At 40.0% G+C, this 25,747-nt stretch overlaps 1 protein-coding gene across 4 annotated transcripts in view; it reads left to right on the forward strand.

Moving 5' to 3' along the window:
- RASGRF2 (Ras protein specific guanine nucleotide releasing factor 2) overlaps nucleotides 1–25,747 on the forward strand; it is a 186,249-nt gene that overhangs the window by 76,305 nt on the left and 84,197 nt on the right. For all 4 annotated transcript variants that reach the window (XM_070412262.1, XM_070412264.1, XM_070412265.1 and 1 more), the window contains exons 5-12: nucleotides 2,554–2,807; nucleotides 4,206–4,285; nucleotides 4,676–4,869; nucleotides 11,276–11,385; nucleotides 12,059–12,177; nucleotides 18,830–18,990; nucleotides 19,824–19,890; nucleotides 20,432–20,568. In XM_070412262.1, the coding sequence (XP_070268363.1) occupies nucleotides 2,554–2,807; nucleotides 4,206–4,285; nucleotides 4,676–4,869; nucleotides 11,276–11,385; nucleotides 12,059–12,177; nucleotides 18,830–18,990; nucleotides 19,824–19,890; nucleotides 20,432–20,568 (1,122 nt within the window). The remainder of the gene's footprint in view (nucleotides 1–2,553; nucleotides 2,808–4,205; nucleotides 4,286–4,675; nucleotides 4,870–11,275; nucleotides 11,386–12,058; nucleotides 12,178–18,829; nucleotides 18,991–19,823; nucleotides 19,891–20,431; nucleotides 20,569–25,747) is intronic.

The following is a 25,747-nucleotide window of genomic DNA, read 5'->3' on the forward strand; positions in this document are numbered from 1 at the left end:
TGAAGCACTTACTCAGTTTTGTTAACATTATGTGGAAAGCCTCACCATTAAACTGTTTATATGTTCTTTATTTCTTAATCCTGTTTTCCTAAGCTAAATAATTATTCCCCTTCAGTTGTAGCAAAATTTTAGCTAAATATTGCTTAGAATTTGAAATAGAAAAGCTTCTTAGGCCTAAGTTATAATGCTTTTAGTTTTTAAGAAATAAAAAAGTAAAATAACATCATTTCTTTCTTAGAATTTATAACTTTATAAATTAAATTTGGTTTATGTTATTATGTTACAAGATTCATATTATTGTCTTTCTTTTGATAGTATGCAGTTGCATATAAGCAACGATATCAGTAAAATACAATTTTCAGTGCAGTTGTAGAAGCTGGTCTGTTAGGAAGTAAATGAATCAGCTTTTGCTCAGCAGGAGATAACTGTCCAAATAAATAGAAAAGTTTTATTTAATATAAAATTCAATTTAGTTGATTTTTAAAAATACTGTTATATGGAAGAATAATGATAAAGTAAATAGTTTTTACATTTAATAACTTCCTATTTCTTAATAGAAAAAAATTATAAAACTATTTTTAAACTTATTAAATAGATTTTGAAATTAACTTTATTGTTTTCCTGTCCCAAATCAAACTAATACCTGTGTGGAAAAAGGGCTGTTTACAAATGAATTATTTTCTCTATTCTGATCTTGACAAATATCAACATAATTTGTCAACTTCAAGTGACCAAAAATTGAAGTTGGTTATAATTCATAGAAATTTGCCATTATATTTTTCCAAATAATATACATATAATTTCTCCCCACATAATTCTATTAAAATATGGTTAATTTTTATTGTTTGGGGTAAGTCAACTGTATGAATGTCTGTAGAAAATTGATAGTGTGTTGACAACATCAGTAGGTAAATGAGAGAATTTAAACATTGCAAAAGAAGAGTAGTTGTTTAAATACATGATAATTTAGACCATGGTGAGTTGTGCTGCTATGAACATAGGGGTGCATATATCCTTTCTGATTGGTGTTTTTGGTTTCTTGGGATATATTCCTAGAAGTGGGATCACAGGGTCAAATGGGAGTTCCATTTCCAGTTTTTTGAGGAAACTCCATACTGTCTTCCATAGTGGCTGCACCAGTCTGCATTCCCACCAGCAGTGCACAAGTGTTCCTTTTTCTCCACATCCTCTCCAGCACTTGTCGTTTGTTGATTTGTTGATGATAGCCATTCTGACAGGTGTGAGATGGTACCTCATTGTTGTTTTGATTTGCATCTCTCGGATGATTAGCAACTTTGAGCATGTTTTCATATGTCTCTTGGCTTTCTGAATGTCCTCTTTTGAGAGGTGTCTATTTAGGTCCTTTGCCCATTTTTTGATTGGATTGTTTATCTTCCTTTTGTTAAGTTGTATGAGTTCCCTATAAATGTTGGAGATTAGGCCTTTATCAGATATAATGTTGGCAAATATGTTCTCCCATGTAGTGGGCTTTCTTGTTGTTTTGTTGATGGTAAATTTTATGTTATGCATTTTTTTACTACAATTTAAAATATTTTTAAAAATATCTGATTGCTAAAGAATAAACATTCGTTCTTGAAATGTTAATAACTAACCATGTAATATTATTATAGTAGAGGCCTGGTGCATGAATTTATGCACCAGTGGGGTCCCTTAGCCTGGCCTGTGGGATTGGGCCAAAACTGGCTCTCCGACATCCCCTGAAGGGTCCTGGATTGTGAGAGGGCACAGGCCAAGCTGAGGGACTCCACCGGTGCACAACTGGGGCCGGGGAGGGACGCAGGAGGTTGGCCAGCTGGGGAGGGACTGTGGGAGGGCTCCAGGGCATGTCTGGCCCATCTCACTCAGTCCTGATCGGCTGGACCCCAGCAGCAAGCTAACCTACCAGTCAGAGCGTCTGCCCTCTGGTGATCAGTGCATGTCATAGCAACTGGTCAACTGGTCGACTGTCTGCCCCCTGGGTGGTCAGTGCACATCATAGTGAGCGGCTGAGCAGCCTTAGCATATCATTAGCATATTATGCTTTGATTGGTTGAATGGCCGACTGGCCAACCGGACACTTAGCATATTAGGCTTTTATTATATAGGAGGATTCTGGTGTCCATTTAGGCAGGCCTAAACACCTTAAGCTTATGGAAGAAATTTGTAAACCTGATAAAATTATTATTTTAAAAATCATTTATATTCTGTTATCTGAAAAAAGCCTGCCATTACATATTCTAGGGGTGGGACCATTAATGCACCAATGAAAGAGCAATGTTTCATATGGCACAGGATGGACACCTTTACTGACAGACTTAAAAAGCCTGTCTCACAGATCCCTGAGCTCAGCTCTTCTCTTCTCTTCTCTTCTCTTCTCTTCTCTTCTCTTCTCTTCTCTTCTCTTCTTTTCTTTTTTATTCCCCTTCCCCATCCCTTCCCCTCCCCTCCCTCTTCCTTTCCCTTCCCCTCCCTTCCATCTTCCTTTCCCTTCCCTTCCCTTCCCTTCCCTTCCCTTCCCTTCCCTTCCCTTCCTTTTTCCTTTTTGCTCTATAGGTTCAGAGCTTCATGCGAGGATGGTTGTGTAGAAGGAAATGGAAGACCATTGTGCAGGATTACATCTGTTCTCCTCATGCTGAAAGTATGAGGAAGAGAAACCAGATTGTGTTCACTATGGTCGAGGCTGAGTCAGAGTACGTCCACCAGCTCTACATCCTGGTCAACTGCTTCCTCCGGCCCCTACGAATGGCCGCCAGCTCCAAGAAGCCCCCCATCAGCCACGACGACGTCAGTAGTATTTTCCTCAACAGGTTTGTCTTGGCATAAATCAGTCATGTGAAAAACCCATTTGTATTTCTTAGAATTTTTACTCTACTCGTAAAAAAATAGGTTTCATAAATTCACTTTTATGAGTTTATGATATTGAAAATAAGAAAGCTATTATTTGTGTTTCATTACTAGTCCAATTTGTATATCTTTATCTTGAATCTTGGCATGTAGTTTTCTGTTTTTCTCCTCTATTTGACATATGTTTTCTTATCATTGTGTGGGGGTATTTGTATGTTGGGGAAGATCATCTTCCTCACAAAACAAAGGAAATAGAGTGATTAATGGGTCTTTACATATGATTTATACAAAAGTACTCTAGGAAGAGCAAAAACTAACAGAGGGCCTGAGACTTTCTAGTAAATCTATTCACTCAATAAATATTTATAGTATCTTTACTGCTGAGGATTCCTCAGTGAACAAAGCAAAAAAAATAAAAAAAAATCCCTGCCTTCATGGAACTTAAGTTTTGATGAAGGAGGACAGACAATGAATAGTGATTAAGTGAACTATGTAGTCTATCATGTGGTGATGAGTTCTGTAGAAAAATGAAGAAGCAAAGGAGAGCCCTAGCCAGTTTGGCTCAGTGGATAGAGCGTCAGCCTGCGAACTGAAAGGTCCCAGGTTCGATTCTGGTCAAGGGCACATGCCCGGGTTGTGGGCTCAAACCCCAGTGGGGGACTGGCAGGAAGCAGCCAATCCATAATTCTCTCTCATCATGGATGTTTCTATATCTCTCTCTCCCTCCCTCTTCCTTCCTCTCTGAAATCAATAAAAAAAATATATTAAAAAAAAAGAAGCAAAGGAGATAAGGGGGGGAAGGAAAGTGCTTAGGTGTTTCACTTAAAATTTTAAGTTATTTGTTTTTGAGTAGATAATACAAGTTCACAAGTCAAAACAACATGAAAACATCAAGCAATAGTTAGAAATCTCATTTTAACCCTGCCTTCGCCCACCCCACTCCCCCACTTTCTGTATGTAATCATTTAAATTAATTTCTTATATATCCTTCCAGTGTTTATTAATATAGATGAAATCAAATATGGATTTTGAGTCTTACTTTGCCTCTTCTTACACAAAAGGCAATGTATTTTTTATATAGATTTTCTTTCATGTATCAATATATCCTGGACATCTTTCCATATTGATATCTAAAGACCATTCTATTTTTTAAAGAAATTGCTACATTGTATTATATTATGTGAATGTGCCATAGTTGTGTGTGTGTGTGTGTGTGTGTGTGTGTGTGTAATGAGAAGAAGTCTGATAACATGTGATTAAAAGCTAGGCTTTACTGTTGTGAGGAAGGAGGGAGATTTTCCCACATTGGGTGGCAATGGCTCTACTCAAGACTAAATTATATTCTTATTGCATTTTTATAGTGAAACAATCATGTTTCTTCACGAAATATTTCACCAAGGACTGAAGGCAAGGTTAGCAAACTGGCCTACTTTAATTTTAGGTAAGTGCATGCTTTGGTTTCTCTTACTCTGGCTACAATTAGAGTAAAATAATTTCAACATTATTCAGCTGAAGCTGTTGAATTTTCCCACTAATCTGTGAGCTGCTTTAGCCATTGGGAATTTGTCTCATTGGCCTTTGGGCCCTGCCTTACTATTTACCTTTCCCCTGGCCTGTCATGGTCATTCTGGGCTAGAGTCAGGCTCTGCCCTGGAGAGCACTCCGTCAGATCAGTCATTCAGGCATCTGGACTGGTCCCATGCATGTGTGACACCTGGGACTGGGAGGAGCCACTCCCTGCCACTCCCATGGAGTGAACACAGTCTCTCTCCAGTACCTTAGATAATTTACTGAGCACCAAAAGACACTGCCATTTTACTTCTTCTTTCAGCTGATCTGTTTGATATCTTGCTCCCCATGCTGAACATTTATCAAGAATTTGTGCGGAACCACCAGTACAGCCTCCAAGTGCTTGCCAATTGTAAGCAAAACAGAGATTTTGACAAGCTCTTGAAACAGTATGAAGCCAACCCTGCCTGTGAAGGGAGGATGCTAGAAACGTTCTTGACCTATCCGATGTTTCAGGTGAGTCCTCTGGGATGCATTTTATGAGTCACTAGTTCCAGCTCAATGTTCCTCATGACCAGAGGGAGATGTGCAAGGATCCCCTGTGAAGAATTATAACACACATGCATCACCTCTCATCTTGATCTTGACCTTGAGATAATCAAATTTATGCCTCACATTCTCTCTGCCTAGTATAAATAAGAAAGCCAGGCATTTTTGAGACAATTACATAAAAAATGATTTTTTTTGAAAAGCAGCACAATGTTCTCTTTATAGAAAGATTCCACGCAGACCTCTTCCATGAAGTCTCCTCCTCCAGCATGTTTAAAAATATTATTAGGGTTACAGAAATAGGATGCTGTGCAAATGTTCCAGGGTATGCTGGTTGCATAAAAGGTTCCTGAGAAGTTGAGTGGACTAGTGGGAAAGTCTTGTGTTCTAGCCATCCTCCCCACCCTACTGGGATTGCTGTTGAGTCCCCCTTGGCTGGAGCTCTGGAGAGCAAAAGGAGGACCTCCCGGGTGACAGAGGCTCTGGAGACTTAGGACCCAGAGGCATTAGCTGGACCGGGGACTCTTGGCCCCTCTCGGGCTGCTGCAGGGAGGCTGGGACTTGTCATGACATTCACTTTGTGGGAGTAGAGCAACCCAAGGGAGCAAGTACACTTGTGTTCTTTCCTATATCTTGGGCTTTACCATTAAGAGCCCTTGAGTGAGAATTGCAGAGGCCAAAATGTGAACTGAATTGCCTGTTCTCTTGAAAAGTGTTGATGCTGTTCTTTTGGAAAGGCATCGAGTGTTCCGATGTGGAATTTATGGGGCTTCTGGCCAGCCCTCTAAATTGTCATGTGGTAAACTGAATCCCCGAATCATGTGTGTTAGGGTTTCTGTGGGGAGATTTGTCCCCCTCAACGCTGACCCCGGTGGATCATTTTCTAGCCTCAGAAAGAAATGTTGGCCTGGTTTGTAATGGTTTGTCTTACAGTTTGTCAAACCTGCTTGAAATCCTGGAAATTACTATAGAAGTTTGTAAAATCTCTATAAAAACAAAAAGGATGCATTTGAAATAACTTAAGTATAGCGGAACTTCGTAATGTTATTGTGTTTTTTCATGGAACTGAATTGTTTGAACTCTTTGCCTCTCTGAGGAAACATTTCACAAGGAAAACTTCAAAGAAAAAAAGATTTCTTTTTTGGTAGCCTTATACAAAATTGTAATTTAAGATTTATTTACAGTGAAACAAAGTGTGCATAATGCAATGTTCTTCTGAGATTCTATTTGAATTTTTGGCAGTTGCCTCTAGGTTATGATTAAAATACCCTAAGTTGATTCTGTTCAGCAACCCCAACTCAGGTGAATATACAAAGGTAGAGTGTGAAAGACACATGGAACATTCAGAGAGGTTCCCAGCTCCTTCCCCACCGATGTCTTTCCAATTGCTACTTAACTCCCCCTGGTGAAGCTCTCTCAATGTTTTAAAATGGCAGACTGCACTTGCACTTTAGGTGACATGTCCAAAAGTTGAATATAGGGCCTTGGAAAGGCCTGTGGATTTCTTAAAAATTCTGTGACGCTCTTCCACCACCTCCCCCTCCCTCCCCATGGAGCTTAAGCCCAATAACAATGACTGGGCATTTTGATTGACCCCAAGGACTTCCCATAATACAGACAAGGACCATTGGACTGGGAATCTTTGGGAGACCGGGATGTCTTGCTCACCCTTTAGTCATATCTTTGGGGAAAATAATGGAGCCAATCTAAAACTCATTTCTAGATCTCAAAATTGAGGCAGCTGAGCTGTGGTTATCTCCCGGGCACTAGCTCTCTGACTCTGTGATACTATTCACATTAGACTAGTTCTGAAAGTTTGGTTGGGTAACTACATGCTGGTGTTAGTTTACCAATGGTCAGCAAACTCATTAGTCAACAGAGCCAAATATCAACAGTACAATGATTGAAATTTCTTTTGGGAGCCAAATTTTTTAAACTTAAACTATATAGGTAGGTACATTGTTATTAACTTAATAGGGTACTTCTAAGGCTTAGGAAGAGCCACACTCAAGGGGCCAAAGAGCCTCATGTGGCTCGCGAGCTGCAGTTTGCTGACCACTGGTCTAGGCCCTAACCCTCTCTGCCTCTGCCAAGACTGTGGTGGCCCCAAACCCTAGAATTTAACTGAAGGGTCAGATGTTGAGATTCTCTGGCTTCGTCCAGACCAGGGTAACAAGAGCCTCAGCTGGTGAGAGCCATTGCTTGCTCTGGGAGAAACCTCAGATTTAAAGAATTTGGCCAGAACTGGTCCAACTGCAAGAAATGGGCAAATTAATTGAAAGAGCACAATTCTTATTTGCTTCCTCATAACTATTTTGCTTCCTTAGAACTATTTTGAATAGACCAAGAGGGAAAATCATCAGAGTTTGCTGCCCAAGGGCCTCATCCTCATTGATGTCTCTCCTCGGTCTTGTTCATTTGGTGTCTCTCCCTCCTACTGTCTCTCTAAAGTAATACATGGAACACTTGGGGGTGGGTTGCTCTTTCTGGAAGTTTAAAGGTTTTTATTGCTAGGTCCATCTCCATTCTACTCTTCCTGTTCTCTTTTGGTCCTTTCACTATTGAGGTGGAATAGTCATGAGGCACTTGCTCTCTCTGATGGTCGAGGCACATCTATGTCCCTCTGCATACATTGTATTAGCAGTGTACTTCTGCCTTGTTCTGGTGTAGGCTGGACACCTTGGGATGAGGGTGGCACATTTCAGTTTTTTTGCTGTATAGCAACAATGGAAGAGATAAGCCTAGTTCAGTGGTCGGCAAACCGAGGCTCGTGAGCCACATGCAGCTCTTTGGCCCCTTGAGTGTGGCTTTTCCACAAAATACCACGTGTGGGTGCGCACATACAGTGCGATTGAAACTTCGTGGCCCATGCGCAGAAGTTGGTTTTTGGCCTGGGCGAGTCTATTTTGAAGAAGTGGCATTAGGAGAAGTGGGGGTGTCGGTCAGTTGGGCGACAGGAGACAGGCGCAGGCGGGCCACGGGATACGCAGCGCCGGGGGAGGCTCGCACGATTCATGCACGAGTTGAGTGAGCCAGTAAGTCAGCAGTCTCATGTGCAGTGGTTAGTGCTAGTCGCGTCCGCAAAACGCACGCGGGTGACAAAAGTACCTACTCGAAGCATAAAGTTACCTGTATTTTTCCAACCAGCTGCAAATCCTACAGGTATTTTTGTCATCAATTTAAGAATTGTAATTATTTGTGTTGGTGGCTTTATTATTATAAAATGAGGACATTTTTTAGCAAAGGCCAGCTTAGGAGTACCCTAATTAAGTTAATAACAATGTACCTACCTATATAGTTTAAGTTTAAAAAATTTGGCTCTCAAAAGAAATTTCAATTGTTGTACTGTTGATATTTGGCTCTGTTGACTAATGAGTTTGCCGACCACTGGCCTAGTTCATACCTCCAGATTTTTTTTTTTTTCGAGCCTGTATATGGGGACAGAGGTTGGTGTGGCGCAGAGAAAGGGGAGAGGTGATTGGCAACTTTTAGCTTGTGTATGTGTAGAAAAGTATTATATTCTACCTCTTTCTGGGCCCCTTGTCCAGTAAGTCAATTGCTGCTGTTAATGAACTGTGTTGAATTATGGAAACATGGAGGAATTGTAGAATTTGGATGATACAGTGAATATATCCTCAATTGAACTATCAGATAAGCAAATCCAAATGTTGCCAAGAAATTTGTTATGAAAAACAATGTAGTGATTAACATAATTTTTATTTTGCAAAGACAGTGGCTTGTCTGGAACTGTTTAAATTGGCCTCAGCTGCTCATAAATCCATAGGTAAGCTGATCATGAGTTCATCATGATGAGACCAGCACCGTTAGATGTACACCAGAAAGTAGCCACCCGTTTATGGTTATTGGAGAACAAACTAATGAATGTCTATAAAGTGACAAGTATTGTTCCATAATTGAAAGTGGAATGATGATTCATCTAGATCAGTGATTTCAACTGGTGTGCCTCAAGAATTTTTAAAAGGTGCAGTACCTGACTAATTTAGTCAGGGGCACTTGACCTCTTTTCCCTTAGATTGTCAAATTTAAAAAATGACAACAGCTAACACAACAATAGCCATCCGGTGTGAATGAATCAAAATTTATATCTATATATTTTTTGTCAGATCGGCAAAAAATAATAATAATTTTTTTGGTGTGCCACAGAATTTTAGTAATTAGTTTATGTGTGCTATGAGATGAAAAAGGTTGAAAACCACCGATCTAGACAGTACTTTTTGTGATTCTTGGGTTTTGGGGGGGACAGATTTATAATCAGCACTTGACTATACAGATAAGCTCTTTGGGGAGCCGTCCACTTCTCTGCAGAATGTTCTTTGCCCACTTTTTGGCAGTTTCAGGCGTGTTTGTTCCTTCACTTTCTTGTGGAAAAGGCCAGTTACTAAATTTCAAATCCATTCTCTTGAACCTTAGCCAGGGAGCTCTCTAAAATAGATTGAATTAATGGGGGAGGATCATGGAGGTATTGACTAAACTCAGTTTTGTGGGGTTTCATGTACTATAAGTAGCCAGGCTCTCCCACTCCTGCCCTCTTTGTTATGAAAAACTGAGTACCTTAGCTGGTGATTGCCTTGATTTTCTTGTGGACTACTAACTTAGAGGAAAACTTTGAGCAATCATAGGATTAAGCGAAAGGGGTATTTGAAAGTATACTTATCCCAGGAGCTTCACCAGGGTCACAGCCCTACAAGCTGTCTCGGTGAGAGGTCTATGGGGTGGGAGGCAGCAAGCCTTCAGAGGGAAGGGTCTGCTCTTCCCCACCTCCTGTGACTAGGGAGTTGGTAGCACTGCCGAAACCTTGACTTGATGACATTCCCTAGGATGTGCTCCCGAGTAGGAGCTGCAGATTGATGTCTGTGTTGATGGTGCTGCCCTCTGTGCTTCACACATAAATGTGGGCATCCAGTACATATTAGTAAATTACCCAGTGAAGGCCACCGCTGCCAAGAGAGCAAAAGCAGAGCTGTGGACAGACACCAACACCATGTCAGGTCAGAATGCAAGCAGCTACTCACGGAGCCCTGGGAAACTTTCACTTTCTTCATTCTCAGAGGCGCTTCCAGGGGTTGAGTGAGACCCCAGTCCTGGAGCAGACTTACTGGGCGAGTGCACTGGTCAGAGCTGGGCTCGTGGCTGGCTCTGCCATTTACTGTGAGGCCACATTGGGCAAATTACTGACCCTTCCACACTTAGTTTCCTTATATGTAAAACGGGGAGGAATCTTATGTTGTTGGAGGATTATACGCACATGTAAACCTCGAGCACCTGATCTGACCCACAGTGAGCAGTGTTATGGTAGCTATTATTCATGTATGTTATTAAGGTTAAACCCACTGCCCCTGATTTCTAACAAATTTTAGTTTCTAAGCCAGTAAAATTTAAATATGTTGAATCACTGAAATTTGAGTTAAATCTCTGCTATAGTCTATTAAAACCTTCAGAGGGTTGGTGGAGTTTCTTCTGCCTTTGGCAGAATGTGGGTAGTCTGTTTATAAACAAAAGTACAAATAAGTAACCTCATTAAACAATACTTTTTACTGCTAGAAGGAGGATCAGAATATAACAAGGGTGAACATATCTTCTCCCAAATTTTAATGCTTTTTTTTTATAAATATTGATTTTTAGAGAGAGAGGAAGGGGGGGGAGAAGAGAGAGAGGGACATTGATGTGTGAGAGCTGAACATCGATTGGCTGCCTCCTGCACTCCCCCTACCTGGGATAGAGCCTGTAACCCGGGCATGTGCCCTGACCAGGAATCAAACCGGCAACCTTTTGGTGCATGGGACAATCCCCAATCAACTGAGCCACACTAGCCAAGGCCCAAGTTTCAATTCTTAAAGAGAACGTTACAGTAGGATTGTCAATTTTTTTAAAAAAAATTATAAACAGACAAATATATATAACATACAGACTCTAGTGACTTGATGATAACTATATCAGTTTCCCTATGAACCAATTTTCAAAAATTATGATTAAGAAATATATGATTATATTAAAAAATCAAAAGAAACAATTATTTCTTTGTAACAATATTACTGTTTTCATGTGTTCCTGGGGAATTTGTACATGTGTGTACTAGTATGTGTGTGTGTGTGATGTTTGAAATGTAGTTTATTTTAAACGTTTTAAAATATATTCCTTTTTTTCTTCTTTATTTATTAAGGTGTTACATATGTGCCCTTCTCCCCTCTTTGCCCCCCACTCCCACACTCATGTATTTCTTTAAAAAATGTTTGAAAAACAATTACAACCATAAGAGATGAGACGAGCTTCTTGGAAGTGATGAGGCACAGAAGAGAATGTCCCGGTTACTGATCCTCGCCTCATGCTCACACTGGCCTGTGTTTGCATTTAGATCCCCAGGTATATCATCACCATTCATGAACTGCTCGCTCACACACCCCATGAGCATGTGGAGAGGAAGAGTCTGGAATTTGCAAAATCAAAACTAGAGGACCTGTCCAGGTACGCAGAGAACTTACAATAGTGGCCTGTTATGGGAAAGCAGCAAGTCAGTGTTTTGTGGAAACCTAATTGTATGCCTAGGGAACAAGAGGCAAGACACAATCCAGCTTCTCAGATTCACTGAAAGTTTAATGCTAGCTCTTGAGAGCAGGTGTACTTTGGCTTAAGGTGGAGAATGTTCACCTTTCTTTCAGCATAAAAGAAAAATGACTTTTTGTTGCATTTTTGTATTCATATTTGCCAGGAAGCTGGAGCATGTATATCTTGGATTTATCAGTAGCTTTTCAATGTTTCAGACAATTATTTATATCTGTGTTCCTTTAGCTTATCTGGGATAAATGGTATAAAAGCCTCTCATTTACTCTGCCTCTAAGAAATGGCACTCTGATTTCAATCTTCGCTAAAAGCTTTTCAGAAAATAACATGTTGCTTTCCTGTTGCATTTACCAGCGGCATTCCCAGGGAACTCAGGATCACTGACCCGCTGATCTGTAGAGTCATGGTGTACATTGGCCTTGCTTTGGGTCATGGCCTGTTGAGGTCCCGACGTCCAGTCTGCTTCCCTCACAGCCCCACTTACACTGATACAAGTTCCCAGGTGGGGCTCTTTGTTCACCGGCCAGGGCAGTACAAAGATCTCTGACAGTGATCCTGTCTGTGTCCTGGCCGACAGGATAATGCACGATGAAGTGAGTGACACGGAAAACATAAGGAAGAACCTTGCCATAGAAAGAATGATCGTGGAGGGCTGTGATATTTTGCTGGACACCAGCCAAACTTTCATCCGCCAAGGTAAGTCCTCATGCCGCGCACCCTCCATCTGAGTGATCTCTGCGTTTGTCACATGATCAGACCCAGGAAAGCATTTGGGAGCAGGCTTGGTGTAGCTGTGTGATTCATGCGGTTTGTGCAGGATATCCCCACGGTCTTGAGGGAGGCTGTGGTCAAGGCCCACCTTCGTGCTGTCTTTTTTCAGGGGCCACGAAAAACAGCAACACAATCATAGTACAGCAGGAGTGGCACAGCCCCTTACGTTCTGACCGGACTCTCCTCAGTGGGCCAGACGTTCTCTGCAGCTCCAGTGAGGACAGACCCGTCTGGCCGATGGGAGTGTCAGTGCCAGGTGGTGACGACATCCAGGCAGAGGCCCGAGAGAAGCTTGCGTCACTTTAAGCCCTCTCATGTGGCAGTGGGGACAATGTCCGCAGTGAAAACAGCTGTCTCCTGTTCCCATTTTTCATCAGCACTTCGGGAGGCCCCGCATGATATGTTCGAGTCAGCTGGTGGCTCCAGTTACCATGAAATGTCACGCTGACCCCTGCCAACCTTTGGAAGTGGCGAAGGCATCTTGTTTGTGGGGTGTGCTTTGGTAGCATCACCCCGTAAATTGAGCTTTTGAAGAGTTCAAGGTATTTGTGCTGGAAACTATGGAGAAAGAAGAGCCTAACGGTGCACATCTCTCCGAGGCTCTCACAAAGTGCAGACAGTAAACCACATCCCAGATTATTTCTAAGTGCTGAGGCGTCCCGGGGGGAGGGGAGCATGCCTCATGGGGTTGATGTGAGACAGTGTATTGTACACATGTATCATTTTGAACATGGTGAGGAGCGGCACGGAAATTTGGGACTAGCCTTAAACCTGATTTCTGTTTACACTATGCCAATGTTGTTTGAAGATAATTTGCATTTCTGTTGCGCACCGAAATGTGCTGCTTAAAATATTGTTTACCTCATCAAACCAAACATGTGTGCCGTGCACATTGATTTTTGCACTGAATACTTCAAAAACGTAACGCATGCTGTTCTACTTTCCATTATTTATTTACAAAGAGAGAAATCACACAGATGTTAAAGTTTGGAAGTATACTGTAGGAAATGATACCTTTTCTCATTTTTGGCTTTCGCTACTAATTTAAAAAATAACAATAGTGGAGTATAATGCTAACAACACCAGGCCTTCTGAATTTCCCCTCTGTTCCTCTGCACAGACTGTGTCCCATGTTGGCTCCTGCCTTCCCGGCACTTCACTGCCTCTGTGCCCTTAGTGTGTTGTCCGCCAGCCTGGCGACCAGGAATGCCCTCACCCATCTCTTTCGTGCCTCTTAACGGTCTACTTGTCCTGCCAGGCTTAGGCCAGACACATCTAAGTAGCCTTTTTAACATTTCTGCTTCTTCTCGTCCCCTCCCATGCAATTAGAATGAATTATACCTTCCTCATCGTTTCCAAGGCCCTTTGCTCCCGGTGCATGTATTTCAGGCTCTTGTGTATTATAAGTCCATGTTTGCATGCCTGTCTCTCCCAGTAATTATAATTCTGAAGGGCAATGTCTGTGAATTCTCTCTTGCCTGGTACAGAGCTTTCCATGATACCTGGAAGATGGGCATGGGATTAAATTGAATCGCTTGTTCAATTGCAGCTTGGGTTGTAAGGTGTCTTCTTTTGTATTTTTCTTGTGTTCAGAGTTTACTGACAAATACTAATTGACTTGAGCTTTATAATGGAAACAGGAGTTTCTCTAACTGTTATTTCTCTAATTTCTGAAAGGACTTTTGATTGCAAAGGATGATTATACATAACCATTTGGTATAGTTCTACAAACTTAGACAATTTTTATCTAAGTTTGTAAAAAACATCTATAATGAAAACTGCCCGAAGGTTAAATATACTGAATAAATCATTTTTTTTTTCATGGCACCTGGAAGAAAATCAATCATGAGCCACCTCTCCCTTTGACTCAAGTCCAGATGTTATTTATCGACTGTTCTGTATCACACGTTTAAGGAGCTCCTGCCAGCTATTAATATATCTGATGTTATTATTGTGTTGATGTTGATTCAATGATTTGCCTTTCAGCAGTATTTTTCTGTATTGTTTGGTTTGGTTTGTCTGTTCAGGAATTATTCAATAAAGGTGGTTTTAAAAAGTCAGACCTTAATCTGAAAGTAGGAAGTAATTGAATTACAGATAGTTTGGGAAGTTTGCATTGTTTTGCTTTGGTTGTATCTATTACCACTTTTACTAAATACCCTTAGCAGGCTTTAAAATCCATTGAGGTGGGTTTTTAAAAAATTCTTTTAAACTTTGAGGGATTCTATTTTCTATGAAATGGACTACAATTTATCTCTAATTGTGTGTTAGTATTTGTGTTATTTACTGTTAAGGATGCTATAAGGTCTATTTCAGTGTGGTATGTATGTGCATGTGTGTGTGCAAATGCACATGTGCACAGTTTCAATCTTAAATGACTTTTTTTTTTGAGGACTAGAAAAAATAAATCATCTAGATTCTCTGAAAGGCCTCTTTAGAATAAGGGCATTAGCTAATCTTAAATGTCAGTCATGAGAATTTAGTAATTAAAATAACAGAAGTTTTATTGTAAACTAGAGGCTCAGTGCATGACATTCTTGCCCTGGGGGGGGGGCGGTCCCCTCAGCCTGGCCTGCGTCCTCTTGCAGTCAGGGAGCCCTTGAGGGATGTCCTACTTAGGGAGTGGGCCTAAGCCAGCAGTCAAACATCCTTAGTGCTGCCACAGAGGCAGGAGAGGCTCCTGCCACCACCGCTGCGCTCACCAGCCGTCAGCCCGGCTTCTGGTTGAGTGTCTGCCCCCTGGTGGTCAGTGAGCATCATGGTGACCGGTCGTTCTGCTGTTCAGTCGATTTGCATATTACCCTTTTATTATTACAAATTGATTCCAATTATTAGATAGTTAATGAATAGGATGCAAAATGTATCATAGCAGTGGTCTGACATTGTCATTCATTTTCCAAAATCTGTTCAAAGTTTGTTCAACAAATAAATGCATAAGTATCTGAGACAATAATAGGAAGATAATATAGCCATGTCACTGAAGGTCAAATGCTGTCTTCTCCATTTTTTGCTGTATAATATTGGGCAATTTAATTAATCTCTCTTTGCCTCAGTTACATCTCCTTAAGTTGTTTATCTTTTAGGGTTCTCCTGAAGGTTAAAGGAGCTAATGCTCACAAAAGCACATAAACTAGTGCCTGTGAGATTATGATATAAACTTTAAAAACCAAGATCCAGCCCTGGGTTTTGTTGCTAAGTGGTTAGAGTATCTGCCTGTACACCGAAGAGTCAGTTCAATTCCCAGTGAAGGTTATGTACCTGGGTTGCAGGTTCAATTCCCAGCCCTGGTCAGGGCGCATGCAGGAGGCAACCAATTGATGTGTCTCACATTGATGTTTCTCTCTCTCTATCTCTCTCTCTCTCTCTCTCTTCTCCCACCCTCCTTTCCACTATCTCTAAAAATCAATGGAGCCCTAGCCGGTTTGGCTCAGTGGATAGAGCATCGGCCTGCAGACTAAAAGATCCCGGGTTCAATTTCTGTCAAGGGCACATGCCTAGTTTGTGGACTCGATCCCCAGTAGGAGGCATGCAGGAGGCAGCCGATCAATGCTTCTCTCTCATCATTGATGTTTCTAGCTCTCTCTCCTTCTCCCTTCTTCTCTGAAATCAATAAAAATATATATTTTTAAAAATCAATGGAAAAAATACCCTCGATTGAGGATTAACAAAAACCCCCCACCAAGATCCAAATGTTAGAATGAGTTTCTATTTTTGATAACGTAAAATATATATGAAATTTAGTAAAAGATCAAACCACTCCAAACTGACATTTTATAGAGAACCCATTATGCAGATTCAACATTGTCTTGTAGAAATGTGAATCAAGAAAATTAAATAAAGGAGACTGAATTCAATGCACTGAGAATGAGCCATGGGCTTCTCTGGTACCTTGAGCATTCCCACACTCAGAATCATGTACTTTCAGTGTTCTTTGAAATTGTAACATGAGGTCTAGCAATACTTATATCTTCTCAAATGTCTAACCCAATAAAGTTGGAAATTGCTCTTCATTCTTTTTCACTACTGAGTGGAATTAAGATTAATGGCATTATATCATCAAAGAGACAAGAGATAAAAAATGCTGGTGTGAACATGGAGAAAAGGGAGCCCTTGTGTGCTATTGATGGGATTGTAATTTGGTGCAGCCACTATGGAAAACAGTATGGCGGTTCCCCCCAAAATTAAAAATAGAACTACCATATGATCCAGCAATTCCACCCATGGGAAAGTTGGAACTTACTGCCTTTCCCCATCCATTCCCTTTCCGGATTTCAGTTTTTACGATGCTGAATCCACTGCTGTGTCCTGGCCATGCCACCCTGAGAAGCTAAACACTGAGAGCTTTTTCGCCTCTCAGGCTTCAGTTTCCCTTTCTGTAAAATGGTGGGAGACCCAGGTCCTCTGAAAGATCTCCTCTGGCTTTGCTTCCACCCTGTCAGTCCCATGAGTACAATCCCTCTGCTGCAACTACTTGCTCATGTACTTCTCTAAGCGTTCTGCCTTGAGCTTTTCCCATCCTTTATGCTTCAAGTTTAATTACTGCCTTTGTTCTTTGCCAGTTTGCTCCCACCTTTGCCACCTCTCTCATTTACTCCCCTCTTGCCTGCTCCCTTCAATGGAATCAAGCCTTCTCCCACCCTCTGCTCTCCAGTCCTGTGCCCTCCCCAGGATGGTTTCCATGCTATTTTGAGGCCCCCATAGCTGCCTACTCTCTCTGTCAAGCAGCCTCACCTAACACTCACCTAAACAGATGGAATCTGGGCATGGAAGCTTTGAGCCCTTTACCACCTGCACACCTTTAGATCTTTATTAAAAAGTAGATGCTATTTGGAATATTTATATGTTAATGTGAACGTTTTGTGACTCACAGCATAGTTTTACAATTTTGTATCTTTGAAGAATTTACTGCTTTTCTGTTCACTTTACTGCTTTTCTGTTCACTTTATTCTGTGCTCATTAAAAAAATATCATGGAACCTAAAAAATGTATGGAAAAGAAAATAGGGCTGCCTGCAACCTCACCTCTTAGAGATGACCCATTGTTAATATTTAAGGGGTCAGGGTGCATTGAATGGTTCTCAAGAGGCTGATCTGAGCCTCTCTATGGCTGCATTTTGAGTAAATGGTAGATTAAACCAATCGTAGAAATAATACTGGCTCAGGCCATTTCAGAAGTCAGAGGCAAGGTATTTGCACAAATCTTAGTATTTTTGGGTTTCATATTTAATTTATGTTGGAATTTTATTTGTGGGGAGAGGGAGGTCATTATTAGGGTGAAATTATATAAAGTCTATGCAGAGCTTCTCACATGGGATGGAAGATAGTTTTACTCACAAGAATGCCCTGGGTATAGACTTTATGTGGTTTATTTTCCATTTAGATTCCACAAAGAATTTTTGTTGCACAGTTTAAATGTAACCTGAAGGTGAAAGGATTAAGCAAGCAACAAACAAACAAATAAACAAAGAAAAAACCCCCCAAAGAAAACCAAAACTCATAGATACAGACAACAGCATGGTGATTTCCAGAAGGGAAGAGGGCTGGGGGGAGGTAGACAAGGGTACAGGGGGGATAAATTATGATGGAAGGAGACTTGACTTTGGGTGGTAAATACACAATGCAATATACAGATGATGTTTTATAGAATTGTACACCTGAAACCTATATACTTTTATTAAGCACTGTCACTCAATAAATTTAAATAAAAAATAAAATAATGTAAATAAAAATAAATATAACCTGAAATAGCTGTCCTTTAAAAATAGTCCTTAAGTTAACTAGATTGTGTTAAATTGTATAATTTGTATATTGTTATAATATACACGTATTGCATATTCTATTTTTTAAATACTATGTAAATTCTATCAATATACTATTTATCTTCCTTCAGTGCTTCAGGAAGATTAACTTCCTTATGCTTTTTACTATGTTATTTTAGTACTATACTAGAGGCCCAGTGCACAAATTCGTGCATGGGTGGGGTCTGGCCAGCCTGGCCCCAAGGGGGGGGGGCGGGGGGATCGGGGCTGGGCCTGTTGGGAGGAGAAGATGGTGGGAGGTTGGCTAGCTGGCCTGGCCAATCGGGGCAATCATGGGTGGAGCCGGCTGAGGGGAGGGGCTGCAGGAGGTTGGCCAGCTGGCCCCACTCCCTGATCTGGCCAGTTTCCTGGGTTCGCTGGCCACAGTGGGCTTCATAGCGACTGGTGGTTTCAGTCATCACGGCATTCCGGTCGCTGGCTTTTTATATATATATATAGATATGATTATACAATATGTATCTTACTGTCAAATTAATCAGTTGATTGAGATTCAATCCTCATTCTTTGAATTCAGTTTGTCTTTCTTTCAAACTTATTTTCCACTTAGAGATGAGTAATCAAATCTGAAGTGTTTTATAAAAATAGTAGGAATTAGTGTGACTCTTAAAGCACAATATATTGTTTCTTCTGCTCAGAATGTGAGGAATTTACTTGTTCCAATGGTGCATCCAGTGAATCATTGGTATTTATTGCATCAGGAAGGGCTCTCACCTCACAGAATTTTAATTGCTGTGTATTCTCCACTTTCCTGATCACCAGGTTCTCTTATTCAAGTGCCTTCCGTTGAGAAGGGGAAACTTAGTAAAGTTCGCCTGGGTTCATTGTCTTTAAAAAAGGAAGGAGAAAGACAATGCTTCTTATTTACAAAACACTTTTTAATTTGCACAAGAAGTTCAGGAGGAAAGCTGCATCTGCTCAAGGTACTGGTTTTACATGATTATTCTATTTATGTTTCAAGAGGCATTCAAGTTAATTTAATTATGACTTTCCCATGCCTGGTATCACAAAACATTATCACAATTGCAGAGTGACGTAATGTACAATTACCAACCTTGACATGTACTATGTTGTCACTTGGACCTACAGTAACAGAAATTTAAATGTGCATTACCATTAAGAAGTGCCATTAAAATCCTAACGTGGACAGAATTATTACTAGTTGATGACTACTGAGCTATAAAAATCTTGCCAAATTGTTGCAGTGTCTATTTTTGTTAATAAAGTTTTATTGAACAAAGCCATAGTCACTTGTTTACATTTTATCTGCGGCTGCTTTCATGCTTCTTAAAATGGCCGATTTGTGTAGCTGCAATAGAAATCAGATGGCTTGCAAAACCTCAAAGATTTATTTTCTGGTCCTTGACAGAAATGATTTGCCTATCTATACCTTCTGTTATTAGTGCCTGAAAATACTGGCTTTCTACTGCTCCAGTCACCTCCTGGTTGATGAGCTCAGCCTTTGCTGAGCTGCACTCTCAAGGGCCCCTAAGGGCCATCTAGTTGCCATAGACTGACTTGCTAAATTTTATAAACATTGGGAGTGAGAGCGGTTTGGGGAGAAGAATCATGAAGTTAAATGAGCTCAATTACTTTTACGCATGTAAATTTCATTTTGGAATGTATAAAAACTTATTTATGATGTAGAATTGCTATGCTTTCTGCTGTGGCAACTTGAGAATAAGATTTGCAAATCAGAGCTTCTGAACCTATGCATGATTCTCAAGTCTCTTAATGGAAAATTGGCTTTTTCCAGACAGGTGGTGTTCTCTCTCTAATAGAATGTACCTTGATTGAAGAGTCAGATGCAAGCGATGATGACTGTAAGTCACATTCTATCACTTAGAATTACATTAGAATTAAAAATTCCTATGGTTTTTTATTTTTTTGTAGCTAAGAAAAGCTATGTAAGGAGGCAGTAGAGATGCTGAGAATAAACTCCCTGAAGTCATTTCTATATGAAAAATTCTGTTGAACCATCTAACCTGTAAACATTGTTAAACCATCTTTGGGAATTCACATTTTACTGAATTTGTCTCACAGTAATGACTTTTCAGTGTCAGGCAGAGAAGAAAGGAATTATATTAGAGCGTTAGAACTCTGTAGATTACGGAAATTAAAACACAAAGCAAAACAAACCATGAAATGAGAAGGAGACCAGGATTGTAGCCCTGAGTAACCTACTGACCTCAGCTTGTTTACCTGCTTATGAGCTTAGCAAAGCCTCCCCATGCTGGAGATGTGCCATATCGCTGAAATGAGATTCTGAACTTGGACACTGATCGTATTACTAGAACTACGTGAAAGCAGCTATTACTCAGATTTTGCATTCACATCTAATTGTTTGGTTTATGTGTGTTGAAGCCAAAGGCTCTGGGCAAGTGTTTGGACACCTGGACTTTAAAATAGTGGTGGAACCCCCTGGTGCCGCCCCTTTCACTGTAGTCTTGCTAGCACCTTCACGCCAGGAGAAAGCTGCCTGGATGAGCGACATTAGTCAGGTAAGCAAGTGTCTTTTGCCATAGTTTATTTTCTTGTCTTGTTTTTACATGTCACAACATTAACTTTTGGAGAGGATTTATTAGAGTTAATTTATTTTTATTTAAAAAGTGCATCTAGTTGCTGTGTATTACCACTATGTATCTTGATATGCTAGAATCATTCATTGTTTATTTTTCTTGTTATGGTTAAAATTTACATGAAATGTAGCAATTGCATTTTAGTTCCTGGGCATTTTGTACAATCTTTAAATGTAATCACTAGTGTTGAATGGAGTTAAAATATCCCTGTTAATCTCCAATGACCCCATGGTTTTTTTTCCCCTTATTTGTTTCTGAAGTAGGAAAATGGTGAGAAACACATAATCAGCTAACAAGGGCTATGGCGAGAAATCACAAAGGAAGGAATTGCATCAGACAAGAGATACTGTCTGTAGTGTGGAATCTGAAAATGAGCTCCTGTATTCCACATGGAAAATAATAGGAGACAAATTTGCTTATTTTTCCTTTATCAGCAATATCCAGTTAGATAATTGTTGTATTTATTCAGGATTTGGAAATATATCAAAATTAGTCATGATTGTGCTGATGAGGATGTGGAGAAAAAGGAACCCTAGTATACTGCTGGTGGGGATGCAGACTGTTGCAACCATTATGGAAAACAGTATAGAGTTTCCTCAAAAAGTTAAATATGGAACTGCCATTTGACCCAATGACCCCACTTCTAGAAATCTATCCTAAGAAACCCAAAGCACCAATCAGAAAGAATGTATGCACCTCTATGTTCATAGCAGCACAATTTACAATAGCTAAGATCTGGAAACAGCCCAAGTGACCAGCAGTAGATGAGTAGATAAAAAAGCTGTGGCAGATTTATACCATGGAATACTATGCAGCAGGGAAAAAGAAGAATCTCTTACCCTTTGAGACAACATGGAGGGACCTGGAGAGTATTATGCTAAGTGAAATAAGCCATTCAAAGAAAGATAAGTATCACATGATCTTACTCATATGTGGAATCTAATGAACAAAATAAACTGTTGAACAAAATAGACATAGAGACATAGAGACATAGAAGCATGGAACAGACTGTCGAATCTTAGAGGGAAGGCAGGGGTGGGTTGGTGGGTTAGTGGGTGGGTGGGGAGAGATCAATCAAAGAACTTGTATGCATATATGCATAACCCACGGACACAGAAAATAGGGTGGTGGAAGCCTGAAGTGGGGGCGGGGCGGGCTATCATGGGGCAATGGGGGAAATAGGGGGACATAGGTAATACTTTCAACAATAAAGACATAAAAAATTAGTCAGGATTGGACTTGGGCATTTTTATACCCAAGCTCTTCACTCTATTAACCAATACAGGAGAAAAATGTTTGTGTAAGGAAAATATTAAAAGAAGGCTTGATAATTATCTTTAAAGTTGTTAACTCAAGGAAGATTGGGCAAATGGAAAAGACAAATACTACAGATTCTTTAGCCTCTTTTTTTCTGAAGAGTTCATACTATTTATTACATAAGACTTAAGTAAAAATCTGAATTATATAATAGTTCTTTAAGTGCTTTTTTCTGTGTAACTGAAAACTGAGGGAAAGTGGAAAGAGAATAAATGTGAAAAAGAATTATTTTTATACATCAAAGAAATTTTTCAGACTTAGTCTCATTTGACCTTTACAGCAGTGTACTGAAAGTAAACAGCAATATTATTCCCATTTCACAGGTGAGAAACCTGAGATTTGGAAGGCTAAATGTTTGTCCAAAGTTATATAACTGTGTTGAGTCAGGACTCAAATGTAATCCAGGTCTTTTATTAGCACTCTAAACATTCTTTATAGGAGTGCTGGATTTTTACTTATATACGCCCACAACTACTTTGATGGTGAATAGCTAGAAGTGAAGGTACTTTTTTGGCTAACGAAGGAATGAAAATCTGAGATCTTCTATATTTGCTTAATTATATCCTTGTGGTGGTTTATTAATGCTTTCATTAACTCTATGTTCTATTAATACTTTAGTTTCTGTTTATAATGCATCTCTGACCTGAAGACACTCTGAATCATTCACGGATTCTGTGAATGTTTATCGTGCTATCACCATGTGCTGCCAGGTGTTGTGTAGGTGCCATGCTGTCAAGAAGACAGGCAGGCTAGTAAGGAACAAAAGAAAGTAGACAACTTAATGCAACAAAACTTTGTGAGTGTTATGAAGCCAAGGGGAGTAGGAAGAATGGGGAGAATAGCAATAGGCAAAGGTGTTTTTCTGGTTGCTCCTAGCTTCTAGCTTCCAATGTACCTGGGACTCCTGCAATACACAGTTGATAATAGCTTCAAGTGACCTTAGGGTGCCTGGTGAGGCATTATCAAAAGAGAAAGGCCCTTGGGGTGTGTGAATGGTTCTTTAAAGATAGGTACTCAATGCTTTGCCTGCCTCAAGCATTCAAGTGAGACTCTTGACTTAGATACATCTTGTGGCAGAAACGTACAACTTCCTCCTATTTCTCCAATTTGCTATGATTAGGATGTTAAATTGCATTTGAATATATCTACAATTGAACTGGAGAAGGACACTAACTGAAAGTTGTATCTTTTTGAGGGATGATAACGTCATTAAATGAAATTACTTTGTTTAGTAGAGCCTTGATATTATGTGGCTCTGACACTTAGGATTGCACTCATTCAGCAAATAAATTTATTCAGTGATGCTATATGCCAGCCACTGTTTAGGTACTTGTGATATATCATGCACAAAAGAGGCAATAATAACAAACAATTCCCCTGCTTGTGTAGCTTATAGTCTAGTGTAGGGAAGACTGAATTGAGCAGTAAACATAATGAATAACTACACACTATTTTTTAATTTTATTTTTAAAAAGATTTTTATTGATATCAGATTGGAAGAGAGAGGGAGAGAGAGATAGAAACATCAATGATGAGAGAGAATCATTGATTGGCTGCCTCCTGCACACCCCCTACTGGGGATCAAGCTCGCAACCCGGGCATGTGCCCTTGACTGGAATCGAACCTGGGACCCTTCAGTCCTCAGGCCGACACCCTATCCACTGAGCCAAACGAGCTAGGGCTACATACTATTTATATTAGAGGGTGATTGGGCAGGGTAAGAAGGGGATTGGGCTTTGGGAGGTGTGTGAGTTGGTATAGTTTTTCAATCGTAGTCATCTCATTCTGAAGATGACATCTAAACAGCAACTTTAGCAGGTGAAAGAAGTAACATGCAGATATGTGGTGAAGGTAAAGTTATTCCACACAGAGGGAACAGCCATTTCATAAACTCCAGACCAGGAGGACACTGCATATATTGAGTAATAGCATGAAAGTCAGCGTGGCTGAGTAGACTGTGAGCGAGGGAAAAAGAAACAAAGGAAGTTGCTAAGTGGAGTTGTTAAGTAAGCAATGGGATATAGAAGTTCAGTGTTTAGGTCCAGGCTCTGCCATTTAGGTGATAGTTCAGGCTGCGAAACTGTTGAGATCACCCAGGGAATAACTAGGTAGAAATGAGAAGAGGTCCATGGCCCCAACGAGAGATCAGGGAGAACATCAAAGAGGACTAAGAAGGAACCCCCAGTGCAGTCAGAGGATAGCTAAGAGAGCATGGTGTCCTGGAGGTCAACGAATAAAACATATCCAGGAGGGAGTGGTCACTTGTCAACTGCTACTAATGAGTGTCCTGCGATACTTAGTGAGTGTCCTGATGTGGGGGTTGAACGGTGAGTGGTAGGGAGGGAGTGCTCCACTGATGACTGAACCTGGCCTGCTGCCCAGCAGCCTGAATCTCAACTGGCTTTGTTCTCTGGTTAAAGCATTTTCATTTTCTGGGGGAAATTATGTGCTATACATACATTGATGGAATTTGTCAGTCTCCCAAGTATGTCTCTGGACATATTTATTATTAATAAGTTGAATCTATTGAATGCTTAAAATGTACTGTTTAATATTTTATGATGTACTAGTATATGTAAAAATATGGACACAAAAGGGAACTAAAAATTACTTCCAACACCCAGAACACTAAATAAATGTTTATCAAAGTATTTCCACAGATCACTCTGTTAGGATTACCTGGAGGCTTTTTAAAAATGCAGATTCTTGAACCCCCATTCCAGATACCCCCAAGGTTTAACAAGCTCCAAGATCATTTTAGTACAATTAAATTAGAAAACCTTTACCCTGAAAATCAACTGTTTCCATCTCTAAATCCTCCACAGTCTTGCTATAGAGAAATAATTTCACAGTTTGGCTCTCAATGTATATATGTATAATTTTTGCTTTTTGCCTCATATACGTCTTTCTATAGATATGCAAATTCTTCATATTGGTGTCTTCTAATATATATGTCAAAATATATATATCAGAATATGTATTTGTATATATAGGTATATTCTACCACATTAATGTACCACTTTTTTAGATTTTTTCAAATATTTGGCATATCATATGGGCAGTTTCCTGGTTTTGATATTAATAAATGCTGTGGTGCTAAACATCTTTGAAAAGTTTTTTCCCTTTCAAGATCCCTGGCTGTGTATCTTTCCCATAGTAGGTGAGGCTGGTACAGGTCCCTGATCACTTTCATGATTTCATAATTCATGACTCAACAGAATACCAAAATGCTTCAAGAAATATATAACTCTTCATTTCACTACATCATCAGTAAGGGATCTATGCAGCTTTCTTTTAAGTCCTGCCACATTTATCATATTTTCCTATTTAATGGAAAAGCGGTATTGCTTTCTACTGGTTTTAGTTTACATGTCTGTAATTATCAATGAGATGAACATTTCCCACTATTTCTGTTTCTTGTCCATTCATGCCAAATGGACATTTATTCATTTTAGCTCTCCTTAGAGACTAGGGAAATGGACATTTTCTTTCAATTCCTATTATGACTATGTTTTCTATTATATTGTCTTTTTATTTGTCATTCTTTATTTTGCTAAATCTTAATATTTTTTTGAATTGATTTGAAGTCACTGTGCTAGGCTAGCGTGTTACATTAAGCACACGTGGCTATGATTTTAGATAATCAAGTGGCTCCAGGGTATTGACACAATCCCAGTTTCACACAAAACACTCTGTTCAAAACTGTAGGCTAAGCCAGGCCTCCGTCTCTGAAGCTGTAATTTTTAGAAGTTACAATTGCTTCAATGATTACTTGCACTTTTAG

This window comes from Myotis yumanensis, unplaced genomic scaffold (assembly GCF_028538775.1).
Source record: "Myotis yumanensis isolate MYYU_CA2020_CCGP unplaced genomic scaffold, mMyoYum1.0.hap1 SCAF_4, whole genome shotgun sequence".
In the NCBI taxonomy this organism is placed as follows: Eukaryota; Metazoa; Chordata; class Mammalia; order Chiroptera; family Vespertilionidae; genus Myotis; species Myotis yumanensis.